Source organism: Centruroides vittatus, unplaced genomic scaffold, assembly GCF_030686945.1.
Source record: "Centruroides vittatus isolate TY-2023 unplaced genomic scaffold, ASM3068694v2 contig_250, whole genome shotgun sequence".
In the NCBI taxonomy this organism is placed as follows: domain Eukaryota; kingdom Metazoa; phylum Arthropoda; class Arachnida; order Scorpiones; family Buthidae; genus Centruroides; species Centruroides vittatus.
Genome location: NW_027121584.1, coordinates 379,492 through 397,788, shown reverse-complemented (window position 1 = coordinate 397,788; position 18,297 = coordinate 379,492). Strand labels below are relative to the sequence as shown.

Genomic DNA, 18,297 nt, shown 5'->3' with positions numbered 1-18,297 from the left:
AATCTTACCATATGGTGCTGAGAATTTTGCAATTTAGGGATCTAAATATAATCTGGAACTGTATAAATGAATTAAATGCTGAAATAAACTTAACTAAGTTTGAATAATCCATTATTTGTATAATTTTCCTTTGACATTATAATAAAAATAATGTACATTTTTCAAAAATTACTTTTCAAGATTATCATCCTATAAACATTTAAATAAATATGCAATTAACAAATACTGTAACTTTTGGAGTACAAATTATGGCTTATGTATTGTTTTTACTTGGAAAAATGGAGATTGCATCGTATACAAAAGTGCAGCTTATGTGTGGATATTTAACATCATTTACAAATGCTGCTGCTCTGCAGATAGCAGCATCATATGAATAGTGGTGTTTGATATTATTGAATAATCAACTAATGATACAATATTTTCTAATCTTGAAGTTTGAAAAATGAATGCTAGTTAATATTGTTACTGACATTTGATGTTACTGATATTGGGCATTATCAAAATTTACAAAGTTAATTAATTTAACAATGCTAACAAACTTTGAAATTGAAATTGTCAGTGAATTTTATTTGTTGTGAGTAATTTTTTAAAATGATAATTGTAACCATTGTTTTTATCTTGCATATTTACTAGCAATTGAAAGTTGCTGTGGCTAATATAAAGGTGTGACTTATCTGTCAATCAGTTTACAACAATTGCCTTTTTTACCCCCTGTGCTTATACTCTAAAAATTATGGTACAATTTAATAGTCACAAATACATTCAACTCCTGATTTAGCAGGGTAATGGAGGTTCAGAGAGGGTTCCATGGTATTTTGAATTCCATAGTAAATCCACAAATTACTTGAAAATAACAGTGCACACAATAATAAGCACTCTGCTATGATTTAATATGTGATAAGAGAACTGAACAAAGTAAAATGCACAATACAATATGAAAAATATAGCTCATTACCAATCGTGAAGACTACTCATTTAAAAACTAAACAATAGTATTTTAAATAAAAATTACAATTACAGTAATTAATCATACATATATTATGTTACCTAACTATGAAAATTATAAAAAGTACAGTACATTAACTTAAAAAGATCAACATTTTACTAAATTTAACAGCTAGACATGCACTTTCAAGAATAATACAATGATTGTTTTGGATGTGTGTTTCTGCTGTCATTAATCACAGTAAATCTGTCCCTGCTAAATTGAGAGTTGACTGTAATTATACAATAAAATATTTAAATAGATGATTTATATTTTAAGTAAACATAAGTAATGAAAACAATGAAAATGTTTGTCAAATTTACTTTTTTCTTAAAACAAAAGAAGTAAAATGGATACTGCCTTAGAATTTGGGAAACTGAAAAATTATACTATGCAAGACTGATCAAATAATTTTTGCTTGATAGTTAAAAATCATGATTGATTTAATATGATATGATTATGAAAAAAATGGAGACATAATTGAAATTATTCTAAATCTTGGTTTAACTCATACACAATTATGTTATATATTGATGTTTTATTTTTATATCTATAAAGTACTGTATCTACTTGAATAATTTGAACTAATAATCTATGCATCTCATTTTTAACCTACTGGATTATAAAAAGAAACTTGATCAATTTAATTTATTTAAGTATTTAAGAAATTTTACCAATATACGGTTGAAACACAGCAGCAATCTTTACTCTGGCTGTTGTGTAGCATTCAATATGGCAGTGCTCAGTTAACAAGTTGACATGGTATTAAAAGATATTATTTTTTCCCCAGTATTTTTAAGATGTTTGTATATCAGATAAAGTTAAATTATCTGCATCCTGCAGTAATGTATTTTGTAATGAATTAACTTACTAATTAAGTGAATATAAACCTTCCTTACATTGTTTGATTTGTACCAGAGTGGAAAACTGCTAAAGACCAATAGCTGAAACTAAGAGTTAATTACTGTCAGTCTCAATCATATATTTAACTTACTTTATTTGTCCTCATTTTCACAAAATTAGTCAGACAGAAACAATAGAATTACTTGTAACTATCCACTATATTTATTGCTAGCAAAGTAAGCAAAAAGTGTAGTAACTGGAGTGAGTTTGCTTACTTAGCTGCTTGCTTCATGAACTTGTCTCTAGTAACTGGAAGTTCCCTGGACTTTGTTTGTTGCATGACTAAATTTGTTTTGAATAAACTGTGCACTTCAACTTTTTGTCACAATTTTTTGGAAAAAGTGCATAGATTATTTGAGTAAATACAGTATTAATTATTTAAATTTCTCTCAAAATTTTCTAATTGTAATGAGTGCAGTTTGGAGATGTTTGCAATCTATTTGTTCACAATTAAAACTAATTTAGTATATATATTTATTTGAACAGGATAATAAATGTCCGTTGTCTGTGAAAAAAAGATGCTTAGAGTGTTTAAATGAAAATATTTATTTTGATGAAATAGCCCTTGCATTTGCTCGACTTCAGCAAGAATGCAGAGCATTTATTTCACTCTTAAATCATCACAAATTATCTTTAGATTCATCACTTCAACTAGGGTAAGTTTACATCTAATATTTTAATGTAATACAGTAGAGCGTCGTTTATCCAAAAGCTGGTCAACCGAAAGCTTTCCAGTCGGACTGTGTCATGCTGAATCGAACGTTTTTGATACTAGATTAATTTCTAAAGTATAATTTTTTTGTTTTTATATTTTTCAATATATTTATTTTGTTTGTACAAAATAAAGAAATCATTTTTAACGATACAATAGCCTCGATTATTATTATAAAAATTTTCGTTAGGCTTAAAATTGACGAAAATTCAACACGAAGCGATACGCAACGGAAAAAAATTCAACATGAAGCGACATGCAATGGAGAAAAATGTCAACATTGGATAGGTTAATATATATTTTTTGTGCATAATCGGTTATCCGAAAAATCAGTTATCCGAACAACTCCAGGCCCCAATCGGTTCGGATAAATGACACTCTACTGTATAATATTTTATATATATACAGTATATAGAATTAATAAGAATTTTGTGAATATAATTTACATCCAATAATTCTGTCAAAGTGACTGCTTTTGTTGTTATGAATTAAGATTTTTGACATATTTAAATTATTAAACTTAGTTATCTAAAATGTACTATTAATAAAAATAAAAAAATATTTATTTTATTAATGTGTATAGATTTTGACTATATTTATAGTTTTTAAATAAATTACAGTTTAACTGTGACCTCAATCTTTTTCACTGATATAACTGTTTTTCAGAATAATCACATTTAAATATTATGTAGTAAGTTAAAAAGCTTTTTTCTTAAATTAGAAAATCTCAATGATTCAGTATTATATCTTCTAAAATTATTAAATTACATATAATATAAAATGAAAAATATATTTACAAATTTGTATTTAAATTTCTTTTTGCACATATTTATTCCATTAATAAACCAAAATACCCAAATAGCCTTTAAAATGCAGTCCAATTTATTTACGTACCAAAGGTTTTCGGTCAAATTAACTGATCTTCATCAGGATCAAACAAAATTTTTGCCAAACGGAAAAGGTCTAGAATGTTTTTAAATCCTAAAAACCTTTGCAGATTCGATTGTGCAAGTCCGTTTTCTTTTCCGTTTGGCAAAAATTTTGTTCAATCCTGATGAAGGTCAGTTAATTTGACAAAAAACATTTTGGTATGTAAATAAATTGGACTGCAATTTAAAGGCTATTTGGGTATTTTGGTCTATTCCATTAAAAAAACTAGTTGATAATATACATAGTACTAAAGATAGAAGAGTAGAAAGAAAGATGATTTAGCATAAAATAAAAGATTTTAGAAAAAATTGCACACTAGAAGAGTTAATGGATTGTCTTCAAATCATTCAATATAAAGACAATATGCAAATAAAAAAATTTAATTTAAAATTCTAGGTCAAAATGTTTAAATGTGTAATGCTCAAAATCTTATCTCAATAGCTGAAATAGTATAAATAGATCTATTATTAATTCATTTTTTAATTGATTATAGGCCCTCATTTATAATTCTATTCTTCAAGCATCAAACAATTAATTTTTTATAGTTAGATTTTAATCTTGATAGTATTAGTATAAAATAAACAATAATTTTATATTAGAAGAAATTGGTCTAAATGTGAATAATCATGAATTTTAATAGAGAGAATTTCTTATAAATGTTTTAGAAATATATCTTGATTCATTTGTTTTGAATGTGTACAAGTTAATACTACAGAATAAATGCATATTTTAAGGAAATTTATTTTTTAATTTTTATCATTTATTTCAGAAATGTCTTAACTATAGAACAGGCTTCTTTATTAACTACAACAGCATATCAATCTGCAATATCTCAGTCAAAGCTCAAGCCAAAAGTTATAGATGTATGTACATTTTAAAATTAAAAATGTCTTTCTTTCATAAAAACTCAATAAAATTTTTAAAATAAAATTTTATTGTATATTTTAATGATTAAATATTAATAATCAGTTACTCTTTTTATTGGGTGAGCCAGGCCAGTGAATTTTTAAGTAAAAATAAAAAAAGTTGGCTAAGAAAAGTACTTGTTTATAAATAAAATTAATAAATAAAGTGGATTTTGTAAAGAATTAGTTCAGATAATTTTAATCTGGTTTTTATTAAAATGACAATTAGTTCACTATTATATGAAATAGATATTAGTCATAAATATATTTTTATAACAATGTACTTTATTTTAAAAAAAAATTTTTTCAAAGTATAAAAATACTGGTTGAAACAGATATTAGAAGTTTTTTATTTGTAATTAATATTAGAATTAATAATAATTTTTTATTATAAAAAATTTTAATATTATTATGAAGTTAATAAATATTGAAATAATCTTTTTAATAGCTTTTAGAAGAAAAAAGAAAAGTTCTGCAGAAATCCATTGCACAAACTAGTTATGATCAAACATCTTTAAGTACTACGTAAGATAATTTCTTATTTTTACATGAATTTAAAGTATGATTTAAAGTAATGCAAAAAAAGTTTAAACTTTAGATATATTCAAGTAGTAAAAGAAGTTTCAAAATGTATAAAATAGTAATATTTTATTTTAGAACCAATTATTAAAACAGAATAACACTGTATCTAAGTTAATATGATCAGACTTTATAGATTTTTTTCATTTTCTTTAATACTTTTTCTGTCACCATTGAAACAGTTTTACCGAATATGCTGATTTTTGTAAACTATGTTACTGTTATATTCAAATTAAGAATAAAAAATTTATTTCATTTCTAGCAATCTTTATGGAATTATGTGATGATGCAAAATTGAGTCATCTTCTGAGGATATAAATGGTGAAAAACCATTATAATTAAATACTATATTGTTGTGGAATGACTGGCATGTCACATTTAAACAGAGTTACTGGTGTGCTGGTTATACTCTGACTAAAAAATAAATTAATCAGATGTAACAAAACTAATTGTTAAACAAATGTTAAAAAAACTTCTTTTGAATGCAATATAATATTGTAATTTGACTGACTTAAAATTAGGAAGAGAGTTTTTCTTTACAAGACAATAAAACAATTAGTGATTTGTTGTTATTGTTGTTGTTAGTGTTGGTTACACCGACCATCCACCCTGACCATAAAAATAACACCTTCCTCTCAAATTTCACACAAAGCGCATGATTAGGGGAAGTTTCATAAATTTAATATACTTATTTTTGAATTTTTAAATTGAATTACCATAAAATAAACATAAAAAAAGCACTTTTGGAATTCCACTAGTAATTTATGTCATTAATGCGAAATGGGAAGGACAATTTGGACATGAAACACGCACCGGGCGTATATGAGGTTCCCCTGTGGGATGACAGATTTAATAGAAGTCTGGTCTACGTGGGTTCGACCAAACACTCCCTCCATCAGCGACTCCGAGAGCACAGGTACGACATTGCCAACAATAAACTATCTACCACACTGGCAACGTATGCCACACAGCAGGGAATCACTGCCGACCTCCAAAACGCCCGTATAATCAGAATGTCACAACACACGGACCAACTCAGAACGCTGGAGACCCTAGAGATATATAAAGCGGGTTTGCACAACACGTGCATCAACTACAAGGATGCAATCAACATATCGCAAGCCTGGAAATTTTGCTATGAGGGAAGTCCACACCCACAAATAACTTAATATTGCATTAATTTGTTTTAAATTTAAAGAGCGGCGAACGTAAATAGTACACAGGCGTAGATAATAGATAATAGCTCGTGCATAATGTTCCATTTTTATCTTCCAATTTCTTTGATTTCAAAAATTGGAATAGAACTCGCTTTGGTTTCTTGGTTCCATTCACGGGCATTTGAAACTACCTTTGTGCTGTGCCTGATGAAGACCCCGAAGGGGTTGAAAACGTTAGCAGTTGTATAAAAACACTGGATTGTCAAGGTTTTTCGTGGAAGAAAGAATTAAGTTTCATCCAGTCTACAGTAAGAAGTATAGTTGTTATGTCATTAGAAAGAACAAAATAAAGAAATTAAATGTACAAATGCAATTTTTGATGTAATGCTGACAGTTTCACAGTTTTAGAATAAAAACGTGTTTGTTGTTACCTGACATAACTCTTTCATTTTTTGATGTGCACTCTAGAGATGGATGTATAACGTCACTTAAACTGACATGCTAATTTTTACAAATATTTGATTTCCTGGTCTCCCCTGGATGGATCAGCATGCTGCTCATTCCACAAAAATATGGTATGTCCTGGGAAAGTAAGAAACCAAGCAATGAAATATAATTACTAAAATGTTTCTTACATTTATAGTAATAAATGACATCCCAAAAAATTACACATGAGAATTTACCAAAACTTTCTAGTGTCTGAATGTCACAAAATTGTTTCAAATTACAGCAGAAGTGTTAGATAATAGCATGTTTTAAATAAATGAATAATAAATACCAAAAATTCTTAGAAATCTATTAAATATTTTATAGTTAATGACAAGAAAGATTATATTTGGAAATCTTTCAAAACAGCTTTGCCAAAGACCTTATCAAAATGACTGATAATTTTATAAACATTTTTAAAGTCAGTTTCATATCTTAATCAGCTCATTGAGGCAATGATCACTCAACTTATGAAACTCAAAATGTTTATGTAAAGAATACTTTTTTCAGAAATTAACATCCATCATTATTATAACTATATAACAAACAGTTTTTTAGTTATAACTGTTTTGGAATTTGGATAAAAGTTAAAGAATTTACTGTAATGAATATGTTCTTTTACTATATTATATAATATAATAAAGTATGCTAATCTGACAACTAGATTTAGAATGGTGCTGGATTATTGAAAATGCTGAATCATCAGATGTTTTTGCAATTTGATAAGTTATATATGATTGGAACATCTTAGGCATTGTACATTTTGTACTAGCACATATTGTTGTATGCTTTCAATTTGTTTATGCATGCACTTTAATCAGTATGAAGATGATACAGTGAATGACTACGTTAAGAGTGATTGAAAAACTTGCAAAAAACATTAATGAATATGTTATTGCACGAAATCAATATTCACAATAATTCATTTGCAAAAAATAATTCTTTTTCAGGCATGTACTCTATGCATATGATTCATAAAAGCGATACAGTTCTGGTATAAAAAAATTTTTAGGTGCACTATCCTTGCATTGGCTTGTAGGAAAGAAATATATCAGTCATGCATGTCACTGAACACAAAATGTGTGTTTGCTGTAATATAAAGCAATGTTTGTTCAGTACAGTGCAATGACAATTATGTATACTTAACAGAATCACACCACATAGGAGTTTGAGGTGCTGTTGACATAAACAAGGTACTGTATACAAATAATAATTTTTTTTTTTTTTTTTTTTATCACATTGCTCTTGATTCCACAGTTGATCTCCCAACATGTAGCAACATGCATGATTATATCTCTTGTCTTTACCTTAATTTCAATTTGAGGTCTTTAGTGTATCACATTCCCAAACAAATTATGATCTGTAGAATACTAAGCAGGCCAGATTCAATGATTTCATATTATAGGCTACTTTTCAATGGGTTTTGGGTTACCAGACGTATTCTAGATTATTGGATGCCAGAGTAATAAGTGTTTAGTGTATAAAGATTAATGATAGATTTCTCAAAATTTTTAATGTTGTTAAACATTTTAGCTTCTAGACTTTGGCTGATTATTGACTCAATGACTTTAATTTTTTTGGTTTTTTTTGTTTGTTTGTTATTTTTAAAAGCATAATTCAATAAAATAATAAAAAAATCATGCTTGTTATTTACACCAGACATGAAACAAATAAACATATGTTTAAATCCTGAATTAAATGATGATTATATATAAAGAACAATTCATATATATTATATATAAATTTTACTTTATCTATGAAAAAATTATTTTAGATTACACAATAATATTTAATTTTACACTAAGTTAAACCTATTTATTTTTCCAAATTTACAGTGTACAAGCTAGTTTGGCTGGATCATTAATCACAATGCACTATCTTCCTGAAAAACTTAATCCAGTTATTCGTCCCTTGATGGATTCTATTAAACGGGAATCAAATGAACAATTACAAGTAAGTTAAACTATTTTATAAGTATTTATACACATATTTAGAAACTTGTTTTCTAAATTATAGTAATTATCATTAATTTGACAATTTTACATAATGTATGCTTACAATCAACTTAAATAATTACCAATATTACATTATTAATTTCTTCTATCTATAAAATAATGAAACTATTTTATTTTTTCCTTTCTTACATTTCTTAATTCATTCTTTGACAAAATTGAGCAAAATATAAAAAATTATCTTTACTTCTGAATATAAATTATTGTTGACATTATTAATAAATGAGAAGGTATGCTAATTTAAAAATTTAGACAGAATGTTAAGAAAAAAAAACTTTTAAACAATAATAATTAAATTTTTTATTACTTAAGATGATATATTATTAAGTATGAATTTTATTTTCTGATTGTTTTATGGGTGCTCAAGGATTTCTGCTATTGTTGATTTTTCAGATTATTTTCTGATTATTAATTTTCACCACCTATTTGCAATAGTAAATATATTTCCTTTATTTTTATAAAATGCAAAACTATAAAAAGTATAACATTTATAATTTATTTCATATTTTATATGTGGATTTATTAAGTGCATATATAATATATGTATGACTGTTTCACAATATCTCAATGATTCTTAAATTTAAATTTAGAACTATTCAAGAATCAAAGTGGAAATTTAACTAAGTATTCCATAGTCAAATTAGTTTGAATTTAATTTAGCGAATCTCAAGTTGAAAAGTTTTAGTAGATAAAATATTTTCCTTTTTGTTTTATTTGTTTGATATAATATAGAATAGAATTTAATATTTAAAAATATATACAAATATAAACATTTGTAAGCCCAATAGTTTTATTAAAGCTAAATGAATGCTGGAATAGATCAGGCTACACTACTGCTACTATTAATAATTAAATACTAAGTACTGAGCATTTAATTATTAATAGTAGCAGCAATATAGCCTGATGTAATCTGGCAATCATTTGGCTTTATTTAAAATTTATTTGTTGATTAGATTTTTTTTATAAATTTCTGTTGAGTATGGAACTTATGACTTATAGTTATGATTAGAGATCCATAAGAATAAACAGTAAATTGTCTCCTATTGTAATATTTGAATACTATCACTCAAATTTTATTTTATTTTTTGATCTTATCCCATATTGTCTGATAACTTCTCAGAATTTTCATATTCTGCACTTATAGGCTTATTCTATGAATTATGTGCAATAGCCTCTTGTATTAAGAAAATCTGGAAGAGAAAATTTTGATATTTGACTCATTAACACATCTTTTATTTCTGTCTTATTTTGCATTCAATTTGTTTAAGCTCTGAATCTATTACACATTTAATTTTTTATTATATAAGATATATCAAAATAGTTAATGATATTTTTTAAAATTATCAGTATAGTATGTCAATAATCGTATAATAAAAAACATTAATTAGAAAAATTAATATATTGAATAAAAACAAGTAAACATTCAGAATTATCACTTTATTTCAAAACCCTTAAAATAAATACTATTAAGCTAGTAAAATAAAAATAGAGGATAATTAGATTAATCATTGACAAATTGATTAAATACATAATAATTAGAACAGTTAAATAAATATTTTTTGTATTGTCATTCATTCAAACATATCATTTAGGTTTTCTGCCATTCAAATTCATTTAAAATTCTTCTTGGCAAGTATTTTTAGTATGACTCTACAAAAATCATCTATATGATTAGAGTAGTTTTTATTCTTTTACATTAGTTTATTTTTGTATATAAACAACTAAATTTGAATATACTAGTAATCAAATTATTAAAGTGCCAGATTATCTCATGCTCTATTTCTATGTAATCATTAATGATATTAAGTAATTTTGTCTAAAGATAGATAATTATGTCATTATCTTGCACTTATACTAATTATTAAATTTAATTCTAAATTTAATTTTTAGAATATTTTGGAAGAAAGATCGGTCCAGAGCAGAACTTGAATCTGCAACTTGTTATCATGCAGATTTTACCAGTTAAATTACTTGGACCTCTGATCTTTGCTTCTGTCTGATCTTTGCTTCCAGATCTATTAATCTGAGTTACATAACTATATGGATCACTTTTTAATTAACAAGCCAAAATACAACCTGAGATAATTGATGCTTTAATGGTTTGCTTAGTTTATTTTCATATTTTGAGCAGTTTAATGAAAAATAATAATATATATAATTTTTAAACAGCATTACTAATTTCAATGTAATATAAATTTAATAAGGAGTTTTGTTGAACCATTGTTTTATAATTTTAACTTTACATTTTAAATATTTCATATATTTATTATTTTTATTTATTTGTTTATTTATTTATTTACTTAATTTTTTCAGAAAGCATCTGCTACTCATTTAGTGATGCTTCTAAATATATGTGTAAATAGAAATCCAAGTCCTAATATTAAAATAATTAAGAACCTTATAGGGTTCTTATGTGCTGATTCAAGTTTCACTCCATCAGTAGACCTTCAAAAAGACAAAGAAGAAAAACATGTTTCAACTTTTGCATCTAAATACTCAGGGATTATAACATTAACAAATATGCAAAAGGTTTGATTAATATATATAATACACAAAATAAAATAATCTTTGAGTCCAGCAACTAATGTATTCTGTACAAATATTTTTGGCTGTTTTTACTGGCCATTCTCAGGTATTTTAGCACAAACAATATAAAATTCCAAACTAATGCAATTGAATTAAAGAACTTGAAAGCATCTCAGTTGTGTTTCTGTTCTGAAGTTCTTAAATTTGATTCTATTAGCTTGGAATTTTTCATTGTTCTAAAATGTCTGATGATGACCAGTAAAGAAAAGCTAGAAACATTTGTGCAAAATAAATTAGTCGCTGGACTTGAAGATTATCTAGTTCTTATAATATTTATTAATATACTAATTTTTTACATATGTGGGTTGAAAATTTAATAGTGGCAACGGTGCTATAGAAACCCAACACAGTGCAACCAGTATTGGGTTTCTAAATGCACTAAATGTTGGTTACATATCTACCTTATCTCAGAGCAAATGGATTTCACCATCCATCTTCATGCACCTGTTCAGTGACAAGAAGAGCAAGGCCTGTTGCTATTGCCTGATCTTATCATGTTCTCAGAATTGGAACAGTGAAGTAGGATAAAGAATAAAACTGCCAGAGTTCATACTGCATGACAGCATTGCCAAGGAGTCTTAGAGACTTGTGAGGAAATATGCATTACCATATAGAACAATAGCAAGATGGGTAAAAACCTTCAATGAGGGACATGAAAATGAGAAACATAAACCTTGTCCATGTCCCCATGCAAGTGAAGAAAAAGTGAACACCGTACCCCAGGCCAGATCATAAATGCGCAGTATTGAGAGAAAAGTGGAAATACTTTCTGCAGAACCCATCCATTATCTTGAATGACAATGCTCAAGTGCATATTGCACAATGTATGGCTACATTGTTCAGTTGCTGAGGCTGGGAAGTTCTCTACCATCCACCCTACCATCTACCATCACCCTAAAATGAAGAAACCACTATACAGATGCTTCAAAAATATTCCAGATATTCTTCAGGCAATCAACCAAACAGATTCTGTCGATGGCATCCTGTGACTTCCACATTGCTGGCAACAGGTCTTACACACTGCTGGTGACTACAGTAAAAATCTGAAACATGTATGTTTTTTGTACAGATTGTAATTTCAGAGTTGCCATTGTTAAAATTCCAATCCTCATATTTACAAACTATAATGAAGGTTATTGAAAAATTATAAATTATTTGAATATTTGTAAAATTATTATATTTAAAAATCCTATTATAAAACATGCTTTCACTATGTTAAATTTTATAATTGTAAAATCGGTGAAAACTTTATCATAAAAAAAATGTTTAATTACATAAAATACTAGCTTTTCAATAGATTTTATGTAATTATTAATTTCAGCCATTACTTTAATTTCTTGTATTTGATAAACATGAAAATCTTTAATATGGAGCTAAAATTAACAATATTTGCCAGATATAATCAGTCACTTTTATAACCACATAAAAGGGTTTAATTCATCCATAAAACCTCTTTTAAGTCATTATAAAAGTGGATAAAAAACTTTAAATAGTTAAAATATACTCAGTCTCACTTTAAGAAGTCTTTTCTTTTGGTTTTATAGTTTTTTGTATTTAAATTTTATCTTAAGATGTAAGTTCTGAAAATGTTAAATCAAAAGAAAAACAAGACTTCTTAGAGTAAGATTTGAATAAATTTTGAGTTGAATAGTGAATTAGATTCCTTGAAATTTGAGTTTAAAATTTTTCTATTCAAACATTTTCTTTTGTCAATATGTAATAGGTTTGAACACCATTATTCTCTAGGAATGATCACATCCACAGACTCTAAAAATACTATCCAATCAACAACTTTATTTTACCCAGACATATTTTGGAAATTACAATATTTCCCAAATGCATCTGAGTTATTTAGAGAATAACAGTGTTTGAATTGGTTACATATTTGTGTGAGGTTAACCGAGGGTAGGAGATGGAGGATGATTCCTATCTTCTCTACCTCTTAACGGCACAAGACCTTAGAAATTCGAGTTCATAAATATAAAAAGGTGATTAATATTTCAACCAAATAAATATCATTAGATTTTTTAGTGATGTTTTTTAATTTAAATATCAAGCTTAAATAAGGCTTCAAATTTAAGTATTATGGGAATATAAGCCAGGATGGCAAGTGACCTTGAAAGTTGTAGAATTTTGCTTGCTGGAAATGTCAGGGATTGTTTCTTAAAGTTAAGAAAACTTAGAAATTTATATTGTGTTAAAGCAAAATTTTAACCACACTCTTTGACTCCAAGCATGGATGACAGTTTTATGGGTGCTCAAGGATTTCTGTTATACAGTGCAAATTTCATCACTTGGTATTTTTATTACTTTGGCAAAACAAACTGGTGATAAACAATACATGCTATGAATTAACGCACATACAATCATGGTGTTGTGTAGTAATTAAAGCAGTAAATATAGGTATGCATTAAGAGATCTGTTCAAAAAATAACTGAACTTTTTGAATTGGGCAAAAGCAGTGTCCTAGTGTTGTGAAGTTGACAATTCTATATTCGTGATAGCCTACCAAGTAAGCTGCTTTTTTCAGATTGTTGATATCTCATTTCATTCCCACATTATTGTTTTTTGAGTGAATGGTGTTCAGTGTTTGTGGCAATTTTTGCAATGTGCTATTTATGGGAGCAATGATGCAACATGAAGTTTTGCATAAAACTGGGGAAAACTTTTACGGAAACATTTCAACTTTTGAATCAAGCTTATGGAGAGCAACGCTGTAGGTTGTATGCAATGTTACCAATAGTTTACCTGATTCAAAAGTGATCATCAATTAGATGATGATGACCATTGACTAGGAAAGCCTTTGACCTCATCTGATGACAGTCATGTACAGAAAATTAGAGTTGTGCACTTTAAATTTTTGCCTCAAGGTCAAACAGTCAACCGTCAGTACTAAGCAGGTATTTGAAACAATTGCATGAAAAAATTTACAAAAAGAGACCAGAGTTGTGGCAAGACAATTCATGGTTCCTTCCCTATGACAACACATCTGCTCACTCAGCCTTGTCAATTTGTCTGTTTTGTCCCAAAAAACAAATGACTAGCCTCCCTACCTGGCTCCTTGCAACTTTTTTCTTGTTTCCAAAATTAAAATTGGTGCTGAAAGGACACCTTTTTGACACAATTGATGGCATTAAAACAAATTCACCACAAGCATTGAAGGACAGTCCGAAACAAGCTTACCAGGACTGTTTTGCAAAGTGGAAACACCACTGGGATAAGTGTGTGAATAGGGGAGGGGAGTACTTTGAATGGGACAAGTACCAATAATCTGTAACTTAAAGAATAAAAATTAAAAAAATAAAGTTTGGTTATTTTTTGAACATACTTCGTATTGTCTACAAGACACGGTCCTTCACCGGTGTCCTGAACTGTTCAGGTTCAAAGCTCCTGTAAGTACTGACACAGTCCTTGACAGACCATGGAACTATATATAACAACCTGTTGATCAGATGAGCCTGACAATTCTGATTTCTGAGCCAATATTTGAAATCTGTTAATAATTATATATTAATAATTCTATTGGCAGGAAATAAAAATTGATCTGTTGAAAAATGTATTTAATTATTCAACTTTTTTTGTAAAAACATATATTTTTAAAAATATTTTTCAATACATATTACAATCATAAAACTGATAACAAAAAATTTATTTTTTTTATAAAAATAATTGTCATCAACTTTTCAGAATTTTCTTTTTGAAATAAAGCCAAAATGAAATATATATAGTATTCAATAGTTGAAAAGTATAATATAGCATTTTGTAATTTATGGATGATCCTACAAGTCAATAAAAAGTCTTTTGCATTTATGCAGGTATTTTTTAAAAAAATATTTAATTTGTGGAATTATATTGATTTTTAATAGTAATAAAAAGACTAAAATTTAGTCATTTGTATCCACTATAAGTAAACAACTAGTTTGCACAAATAAATTAACTATACATTGTTATTCAAACAATCATTTCTATTCAAAAATGTCCAAGTTGTCTGCCATGAAAACTTACTATAAGATCATGTGATCATGTTACAAAGCTTACTTAAAATTAAAAATATTTTATAAAAAAACATAAGATAAGTGAAAACAAAACACAAAGTTTCATTTTTAATAGTCATAAAATTTCAAGCACACTTTTTGGAATATATGTTAAACCCTTTCAGTACAATTTTTAAATCAATTAGATATGATTTGAATGCAATTTGTAAAACTCACTAAGAAAGCAATCAGTTTATGCTGATTGGTTCTCAGATATTTGTAAATATAAACTCAAAAAAAAAAGGAAGAAAAAATTAATTATAACTAAAGTTTATATTATTTAAATGTAAAACATTATTTAAACTACTACACAGACATGATCATTATTCAATAGTTTAATTGGTTGTAGTACAATCTCATAATATGTCAGGGAAAAAAGCTTTTTTGAAACTGTAGGAAACTCAAGAAAGTATGATTTCCAGTTTCACTTGCCACCATGTGAGCTAAATCATTCTTAGTTTCGTAGATTATGATGTGTTTTTTTTTTTTAATTTGGAATTAGAGGTAGATAACACTGTCTTGTGGTAAATAAATGTAATAATTATTTAATTAGTTAATAAATACAATAGACCCCCCTATAACACGATAGATACATTCTGTGTTATATGAATCCATGTTGTACGAGTCACTTAAATACATTCTGTGTTATATGAATCCGTGTTGTATGAGTCACTTAAATACATGAGCCAATCACAGCTTGGCACATGGGCAGTTTAGGGGCTACGGCTATTTGAAAAGTTTTCTTCCATAAAATTAATTGATTCTAGACTAATTTGACTCAACATTTCCGAATCATGTATAATTTTTTGGGAATAATCCATATAAACTATACTATAAACAAAAAATTGTAGGATTACTTACCAAGTGAGCACTGTTTGACGACACCATTACTTAAGCTTATTTTCGTTGCGGAGGGGCTCATCGAACAGCGGACACGTGTTTCCTGATCAGCAAATTTTTCGCAGAAAAATAACTTAACTTTGGAGACATCATTAATAAAAATATAATTTTTATGGCCGTTGAATAATAAATGTTTTTAGTAGGTCCAGTGCTCGTTTAAACTCAACGGTTTGTACAATATCTAATATTGGTCCAGATTCAACGAATCCTGTCACAACACGAGTCGGTGATGATGTTTTACTGTGTTATACGAGTCTTTTTAGCGTGTTATATGAACCCGTGTTATAGGGGGGTCTACTGTAATAATGTATGAAAGAAAAATTAAACATGTATTTGAAACCATAATTTGAACAAGCAATTATTTATTATGACATTATCACAATGCTGGACTGTGATTTTTAATCATATTTTTAATTTATTTAATTTAAAATATATGCTCTCCACCTCAAATTAGTGATGGCTTGCCCCTGTACATCATACTTTACCTTTAACAACAGAGTTGTGCTGATTATCTGTCTAACATTTTTCAGGGGAAAATTTTTTAATTGAAATAATGCGACTTCCGGTTTGCATTGGAAGTTTGTATATAGTTAATTGGGTCCTCTTGCTCCTAATCTTTCCATATCTGATCTCAGCTTTTATCTATCTAACTAAGAAATGGTGCATAACATTTTTTTCTAGTACCAAATTACTTAGTTTCTAATTATTAGTTATAGTTTCTAATAATAGCCTGATTAATTGTGGCAATTGTTTGGCTTAGTATCAATACATTGTGCTTTGGTATGTTGTTATATGTAATTTATACATATATAGTTATTTAAAATAGTTTTTTTTTTAATTTTTAGTCTGCAGAAAAATTAATAGTAAGAAGATCCAACTCTATTTCAAATAAGAAGAATACAGCAAATCCTGATTGCAGTTATGATGATCCTTTAAATTTGGATGATGATGTGAGTATAATTATATGATACACATTAATCATTACATGCTTTTCATGATATTATTTTATTGCTTTGAATAATTTTACTAAGTATGATTAATATTTAGTATTATCCAATTATTTTAAATAATTAACTGTTTATTAAATATAATTATAAATATGAAAAAATCAATGTTGGGTAAAAAATAATGTGATATTTTAAAAATAGCAACCCATCTTTTTTTTATGTAGTCAAATGTTTTATTATATGAAAAAATATTTTTGGCTTCTCTAAGCCCTTTCATTTGGAATATTAATCCAGTTGCTATAGAAATGAACAACAGTTTAAATTAAGATATATATAAATATTATTTAAATTTAATTTGAATAAAAGATAATTACAAAACATGAATAAAAGTAACAAAATTAAAATTTTTCAATAAAGATTTTTGTGCAATGAACACTGTCTTCACAATCCTTTTAGTCAAGGGTGTCCAACCTTTTAGCTTCCTTGGTTCATATTTGAAGAAAAAAATTGTCTTGGCCACACACTAACTATAAAACTATTTGTATGACTATTTGTATTTGTGTGTGATGACATGAGTAGGTAGACTTGCCATTCTAGGCCAAAACAAACAAGAAAATAATTTATGTAGCCAAAAAATGTAGCCACATCAAATTTTTGTAGCCAAAAAACTAGCCAAGTCATCAAATAAATTTTTATGCAGCAAAATGGGCTAATTGGGTGCAAAGTAGCCAAATCTTTTCATTTTAGGTACAGTGCATAATATGCATATAATCTACAGTGGCAACCATCTTAACTTCTATCTTCAGAAGTGTGAACTTCAATATCTTCAGCTGCAATATCACTACAGCTACTAGCTTAAAGTGGAAATAGCTTAACTGACTTTTAACAAAGAGGCTTTAAGCCGCTTTACTAGAGAACACACTCAATGTATATTTTTAAAGACTTTTTGTAAGGATATACTAATGGCATCTTGTGACAATTTTTTTAATAAAATGTATGCTGCACAAATTTCAAAAAGTTAAAAAATAAGTACATAAAAATTTCAATGTTTTAAGGAAACTTATGATTTTATGTTGGGCCACATTTATTACAGTTGTGGGCTGCACGTTGGACAGCTCTGCTTTAAGTCATCACATTTAAATCTAAATGCTCATTGTTGTT

General features: G+C 27.4%; 1 protein-coding gene across 1 annotated transcript in view; it reads left to right on the top strand.

The window, feature by feature from the left end:
• The window catches only part of Hel89B (histone acetyltransferase 1), a 123,653-nt gene that overhangs the window by 76,555 nt on the left and 28,801 nt on the right, over positions 1-18,297 (top strand). Inside the window, exons 19-24 of the mRNA XM_067265837.1 lie at positions 2,375-2,544; positions 4,300-4,393; positions 4,884-4,960; positions 8,493-8,610; positions 10,983-11,198; positions 17,035-17,139. Of these exons, the coding sequence (XP_067121938.1) occupies positions 2,375-2,544; positions 4,300-4,393; positions 4,884-4,960; positions 8,493-8,610; positions 10,983-11,198; positions 17,035-17,139 (780 nt within the window). The remainder of the gene's footprint in view (positions 1-2,374; positions 2,545-4,299; positions 4,394-4,883; positions 4,961-8,492; positions 8,611-10,982; positions 11,199-17,034; positions 17,140-18,297) is intronic.